The 7,861-nt window shown below is 38.3% G+C and overlaps 1 protein-coding gene across 1 annotated transcript in view; it reads right to left on the reverse strand.

Annotated features, from left to right (window-relative positions):
- Positions 1 to 6,561, reverse strand: part of FRMD3 (FERM domain containing 3) — a 79,815-nt gene extending 73,254 nt beyond the window's left edge. Inside the window, exon 1 of the mRNA XM_053467052.1 lies at positions 6,315 to 6,561. Within this exon, the coding sequence (XP_053323027.1) occupies positions 6,315 to 6,455 (141 nt within the window). The 5' untranslated portion in view covers positions 6,456 to 6,561. The remainder of the gene's footprint in view (positions 1 to 6,314) is intronic.
- Positions 6,562 to 7,861: the final 1,300 nt, after the last annotated feature.

The following is a 7,861-nucleotide window of genomic DNA, read 5'->3' on the forward strand; positions in this document are numbered from 1 at the left end:
ATGAAATCATGAACTTCCGATGTCAGGCTGAATAACGTTAAACAACCAAGGAAGAAGTTTGGTTGATGTAGGTTAATATCTCAGCTGGTGTGTGGTGCCAAAATGATCTTTTACAAAAGATGTAGTATTTCTTATTATCATGTATTGCATAGCTGGAATCTGATATGTATTATTATTATTATTTATTGTTTTATATAGCGCCATCAAATTCCAGAGGAAATAACATGTAGTATATAACATAACAATTACAGAAACAACAGGTGAGGCAGGCTCTGTTCAAATGAGCTTATGAGCTCTAGAATCATATATCTTGTAATATGTATCCTTGCTTAAAGGAGAAGCATCTGAGGATCTCGGCTCCTCACTCCATCCCTTGTGCTCCTTCCCTTGTTCCCTGTCCTTTGCTGTGTCCTGTACCATGTATGTCTTGTCTGGCTCTGTCCAACTCCACTACTGCGCAATACCTCCTGAATTCAACCGATGGGCGCTCTGGGTCATTACAGTCATCTGTATGGACCCAGCCCCTGACAACTGTGCTATATTATTGTATGATTCTCATTTAAAGTTGACCATATTCTATTTTGTAATTCTGGTATCCACCCAAGGCACCGTCAAGACAATTCATGCCATTTCTTCTTTGTTTTCCCTTGATCCCTCAGTGAACATTGCATTGGAATCGTCTTGTATTATTCTAGCATACAGCGTGTGAGCTTCCAACTGTACAGATTGTTTACAACTCTGCAGTTCCTCCATTCAGCTGTTATCCCAGATATCTTAGAAAAGGCACCATATTAAAGCATAATACAAGGTGTCAAGTATATGATTAATATGTTGCATACAAGTGTTACAATTAAGAACAGAGAAAATCTGTATTGTAACAGATTCTTTTTAAGTGGCAAGGCTTAATTATCTGGCAAGCGCAGCGGAGATTTTACATTGTAAAATAAAGTAACACTTATTCATTCAATCCTTGTGTTGGCAGCTCTTTAGTAACACAGGTATTTCAATTCTGTAACAAGATTGTGGTTACCTACTAATCTTATCATATAATTTTACTGACATATATATACTGAGCACAGGAGTCCCCAAGGGCTTTAAATTGGAAGATGCCTTTAGGCATTGGCGTTATTAAATAGAGTTATTGTCAATGGATGAAAGGTGGTATTTCACAACCACTTTTAAATTGACCTGTGAATGAACAGCAAATATCTCTCATTTACAGCTCATCGTGGTGTGGGCCAATAAAACAAACACAGAAAGAGCATGCTTTTTCAATATTGTGAACAATATATATATAAATATATATATATATATATATATATATATATATATATATATATATATATATATGTGTGTGTGTGTGTGTGTGTATGTATATATAGATAGATAGATAGATAGATAGATAGATAGATAGATAGATAGATAGATAGATAGATAGATCGTGATCCTACACTACAGGACAAGCAATTCTGCAAATAGCACCAACTAAACAATCAGAGGTACAAATTGAGGAAAAAAAGAGGAATAGATATATGTCTGAGATGGCGAAGAGCTAAATCTATATCAGGCTATGCAAACTCTACGCTTGCCAGAAGTTCCTGCATATATTGACTTAAATGGAGATTATTGACAATGTAATCTGGATTTATGAGAAATATTGCATGTGCTAATTGTAAACATAAGAAGCATTATTGATAGCCAAAGAATTCTGTAGAAGCACGGCATAGCTATTATTTTGGTTGGGTAATATCTTACACCTAGTACAGCAGACTATGAGAATTGGCATAACTATGTTCCATGTGTATTGTGGTTTTTATGTACTGGTATAATTGTATCGGTGAAAATGGTGTGGCACAGCAACACCCTAAATTTTGGAGACCTGACACCACCACCTACCATGTGAAGTCTTTGCACAGTGGACTAGCATGGAGCAGAGGGACCTAAGCCAAAAATAAAGCCTCGCTCCTATGCTCTTCACTGGCCAACACATTACTAGATCAATACATATGTTGGTTTTATATTCCATTTTATACAAAATAAAACAAATGTGTATGTTTGCTAGTAAAAATTATTTCTCTATACAACAAAATCATCTGAAAATAGACAACTAATGTACCTAAAGCGTGCCTCACTAAAAATTATTTTACCACCTACAAATTCATTATTTATAGAGCTGTGAAGCTGTTCTAATTCCTATGCAATAAAAATGAACTAACTTTTCCTCCCCGCCCAATGTAAAATAAAGACACCCTAGTTTGTCCATGATCAAAAACAGTGAAAATGCAAACTGCTTGCCATCAAAGGACTTAAAGGATTAAAGGGACAGTTTACTGTCCCTCACATCCCAGCTAAGGAAGAATGCATATTAAAAATACTCTTTGTGCTTTAATATGCATTCTTCAAAAAAAAAACATTCTACCTGAGGTAGCTGCCCTCATCCTCCTCGGTGGTCCAACAAGTCTTGCCCATTACTGGCTAGAGCAGGAGACCCTCACCCAAGCCAGTATAATACTTGGGTGGAAATGTGTTCAGCTGAACACATCTCCTGAGCTTAAAACAACTGCGGGATAGGAAGAAGAGTTGTTTTACATAATATTTTTACTTAACGTTTCCAACATTTACAGAATTTCCTTTGCTGATTAGAATGATCACGATATCATTTCTGGGAAGTACATATACAATTCTGACTGCTGTATCAAGCCTAAATGTACAAATAATGGTAACTTTGTAGTGAAAATCAGGAATTAAATATTTGTTGGTATTTTTTTAATTCATTTATAAAGTAACTTATCTAGAAGAAAAGGGTACAATCTAAATTTCACCAGGTTAGCTAACGTTCCTAATATGCTGATACTTAAGATTTTGTATTATAGTATAAAATTATAGTATTTTATACCTATCCCTATACCTGTTCTTTGCTCCTATATACCGTATTTGCTTGAATATAAGATGCCCCTCTTCTTATATTCGAGGTCATTTTATAATCCGACTTCAAATAGAGGTCTATAAGACTGCTGTGCTGCAGGGGACCTGGATCCTCTTCTCTGGCAGCCGGTGGACGTCTGCGTGATGCACGCAGACAACCTCCGCTGCTGCTCGGCACTTCCGTTAGGGCTTCTATGAAGGAACGCCAGCAAGACTTGCGCTTCCGCAGAGGTTGTCTACGGCCATCGTTCAGATGTCCACCAGATGCCCCCCACTAGACACCAGGGAGTGTGGCGCACGAGAGGCAAGTCTGGGGATGCATTGGTAAGTCAGGAGGGGCAGAGTGGCATATCTGGGGGGGAGAGTGGCATATAAGGCGGTATAAGGCATATCTGGGGTGTCAGAGTGGCAAGCCTGGGGGCAGATGTGCATAACTGGGGGGCAGGTTGGAAAAGAAAAGGAAATAAAAACATTTTTCTCAATCATAGTTTTTATTAAATATGAAAAAAATTGTTTACATGTGAATTAATATTTACTAGTAAAACTTTTTATTTTTTTCCTAAATTAATATTCAAATTTTGGGGGGTTGTCTTATAATCAGGGTCGTCTTATAATGGAGCAAACACAGTAAATAACCATATAAAGCTGACCTAAGATTCTCTGTCTGGCTCCTGAATATGTAAATAAGTCAGACTCCGGACTAAGCAAGGGCTTGATTTTCTAGGCTTATCACCATTTTAAAAGGGGGGAAAGATGCAGAACAAAAGCAGTCTAACTGTGTCAACCTTTATAACTGTTATTGAAATAACTACACCCCTTTAAAAAATAAAATGGGTGCATTGACTGAAGAAAAGCCGTAAAATGAAACTGGAACGGGGAGCGGCTTATTTAAAAATGAAGTTAGAAACGTAGAATTTGATGGCAGATAAAGACCACTTGGCTCATCTATTCAGCCCATTTTTTATGCAGAATTTAAATTCAGGTCAGCAGTATGCTTATGCATGACATCTGATTAATGTATAGTATAGGAATTCTGTCCCACCCTATCCACAGTGTTACCACTAGCGTTGTTAATCAGTTTTTGATTACCCTTTGGAAAAACAGACATCCTTATGTCTACTACTACGGGCTGAAGCCAAAATGAAACCAAGGGTCTCATGTTTAATATTACAAACAACATCTCAATGAATATTTTATTATCTACTATTTATATATTTTATTTATATATTTTTTACATAGCACCAACAATTTACGCAGCACTTCTTACACTACATACATTCAAAGGGTATGACAAAACTAGAATGGACAGACTAAGGCAAAACCGTATGTTAGGAAAAGAGGACCCTGCCCTCAAGTTTACAGTCCAGAGGCTTCCTTGGGAATAAGTGCAGTTAAAGTGGATCTGTCACTTTCCCCAAATCCTACACTAAATAAACATATGTCATTGTGTTTACATATTACAATGAGCAATATATACACAGTAAGTATTTAAAAAATGTTATGTGTATACCTACATAAATAAAGATAATAATGAAATAAAAGCCAGATTTTTTTCCCTTCCAGGTTTATGGCACCCAGGTGGTTAGGATATAGCTCATCTGTGTATATTTTTCAATGCACCTTGTTTCAGGCATAATGCTAAGTAATTTAGTAGAATAAATATTGACAATTCCCAGTACAGTGCCGGAGAACAGTCATTATGGGTATACATAATGATGAAATTTCAACTTGGGAGTAGTTAAACTTGTTAGACTTCTTAGAAACCGTCCACTTCAATGGAAACCCCAGTGGCAGCACCATTAACAAAACGTAGGAGTAACTGGACATAAGTCTGCTGTGACAAATCAGTGTCCCTACAGAAGTCGCAACAAGTCTCCGGCAAGGCTTTAAGCCACAAATAATCTGCCTAGTGTTCATAGTTCAGTAAACCAATTCCATGATGGACCCTTCAGGCAGCCCTGTGAGCTGTGTGTACAGTCTGCTCTGTGCTAATCATTATATGGGAAATACACAACTAATGTTGTTTAAATATTTACATTATGGTATCCACAATGATGGCATAATATTGATTTGAAACATTTTCAGTAGAAAAACATTGTTTTTGGCTGAACCTCTGTGACAAGCTCAAAAGGTTCTGCTCTTACTTGTGTGTCTTTCCTTAAGAAAAGGTACATCTTCTATTTTGACAGAGGGTGGGGACTGGGTGTATATTCATCTAGAAGTGTAAATAAAACCTATTCCAGCTATGTACTTCTACCTAGACACGTGGACATGACATGGACAACAAATACTGAATGGCCACATGTGACAAGGAGTTTACCAGGGTCATGATCTTATATATATATATATATATATATATATATATATATATATATATATATATATAGATATATATATATATATATATATATACTGGATTGTGGGTATGAGGGGATCTGATAAATACTGTCTTACATATGAAGTAAGCTGTACTCATTTACTGTATGCAGTGTGAGGCACCAGGGGGCAAGAACCCAGCTGTAATGATGAAGCCTGGAGAGGTAGATGTTCCTAAAAGGGGTCAATTCAAGTTGGCTGGACTGTTTCAGCTTGTTGACTTTGCTATAGATTATGAAAATCCAACCTTAATAAGAGTCTGTAGGGAACGTTTTGCTAGCCCTATATAATGTATGATTAAATCAGCAAGATAACCTTGCACATTGAACTATACATTATACATCTTGATATCTTGATTGATAAACATGTCAATGTTGGCCATTCATAATGAATAATGAGATAACTCTTCTGCAAAATAAAGCCCACAGTTTTGTACAGTTTGTAACATGGAGCAGCACAGACTTCATCCAGCAGGCATCTCCCAACTTTCCCTGCACACTCCCAGTGCCAGATCCTCTGTAAGCAAAGAGTGCCCAACGTGCCTTTGGATGGCTCCACAGCTCCAGGCTATCTCTAAGCTTATACCGACACACAAGGGAAGGGTAGTGAGATCTAAACTGCCAGGAGGGTCCGATCTAGAGAGAAAAGTGGTAAGGCGTCTACTGTGCAATGTATTCCTGTCAAAAGCCCTCCATATACATTACTTCTATATGTTTGGGCGACACGTGCTTAACCCAACCCCTGACATATGATCAGAGGCAAAATTCTAGGGCTCAATGACAGCCCCCAAACATACACACTACACGTTATAGCGCAGCCCCCAAACATACACACTATACATTATAGCGTAGCCCCCAAACATTCACACTACACATTACAGCGCAGCCCCCAAACATACACACTATACATTATAGCGCAGCCCCCAAACATACACACTACACGTTATAGCGCAGCCCCCAAACATTCACACTACACATTACAGCGCAGCCCCCCCAAGCCATTCATAGCCATACCTGAATACTGCAGGAGATTTCGGAATCATCCAGCAGACGGACGGTGCATTTCATCTCCAAATTTAAGGATCTCATACTAGCAGTCCTCAAGCGGATCATTTTCATAGTCCCCTTCTCCTTGGTGCACTGGCAGCCAAACATGCACCCTCCAGACAGATCAAACACTGCTTTGAAAAGAAGGCAAGAGGGTCTCCTATCACCACCAGCCAACAAGCAGCATCTTTTCCTCCTCTTCTCCTCCTCCCCTCCCCAACCTCCACCACCCTCCCCTCCTCCTGAGACCTTTGCGTGGTGGGGGTCTGGGAAAACAAGGGAAAAGCTTATGTAGGCTTTCTGGATGGACGCTGAAGAGGAGAGTCAGGAGGGGTCGGACGCTACTCCTGGTTCCAGACAGATCCTCTGCGATCCCCCCAGGATTGTGGGAGTGCTGCTGCTGCTGCTGCTGCTGATGTGAGATCGAGGCTGGGTTTGCAGTCTGCTGTGTGAGTGTTTGTCGCCTCCCCAGCTCAATGAACAGAGGCTGTGTGCTAGCAGAATGCCTCCCTTATGTTTGTGGCAGAAATTTCATTAATAGCCTGCTTGCTTGCTGCTGCTGCTGCTGGTGGTGGGTGGGAAAAAAAATATATTCAACAGTATGACTGAGAAATTCCACATTTCCTTGAGATCTTGAGGGTTTTTTTTTAACCTTTTTTTGTTGTTCTACAACTAGTCTGCAGAAAGAATAACTTTTGCTGTGTCTGGGATTGACTTTGAACAAACATCTTGAATAGGAATTGCTATGATAATGGGTAGTGAGGTAGTATGGAAACCCAATATGTATAAGTAAATAAATGGTGGCAGGTGAATTATCAGGGAAGTAAGGGGAAGCATTACTACTATTATTATTATTACGTTTTATTTATATAAACAATAAGCACTTCTTACAATACATATATTCAAGGAGTATCACAAGACTAGAATTGACAAATTTAAGATAAACCAATACATTACATAAAGAGGGTCTAGAAAGCTTGTTACCACGGTGATTACTCCAATTTCTTTTTCCTTTTGTACCAGATCTGCTTTTGTTTTGCCTTAATAAATATGGGCTTTTGTCCTTTTCAATAAATACCGTTGAAACGGCGTAAATATTGTAAATATTCCGAAAAGTTATTTTTGTTGAAGACGTTATAAGAAGTGAATAAGCAATTCTTAAAAAAGGCTCAAAACAATATTCATGAAGCAGTTCATCTGTGACGTATTAAAATAACCCCCTAATTTCATGCTAAAGTAAAACAGCTCAATGAAACAAAGACAACAGATAAAAAAACCATTCAGCCCATCTAGTCTGCCCAGTTTTTTTTCCTACTTTAAAGACTCAAACCTTAACCAGCCGTTGGCTTGGTCTTAGATTCACGATAGCCGTATGCCTATCTCATGCATGTTTAAATTCCCTGTTTACTGTTCTACTCTTAGTAAAGTATTTGAGAGCATTAATTCCATGAAGTTATGGAAACATTTACTGTAAAATCTCACTTCTTGTATCGAGTACATCTTATATACATATA

Source organism: Spea bombifrons, chromosome 1 (genome assembly GCF_027358695.1).
Source record: "Spea bombifrons isolate aSpeBom1 chromosome 1, aSpeBom1.2.pri, whole genome shotgun sequence".
NCBI lineage: Eukaryota > Metazoa > Chordata > Amphibia > Anura > Pelobatidae > Spea > Spea bombifrons.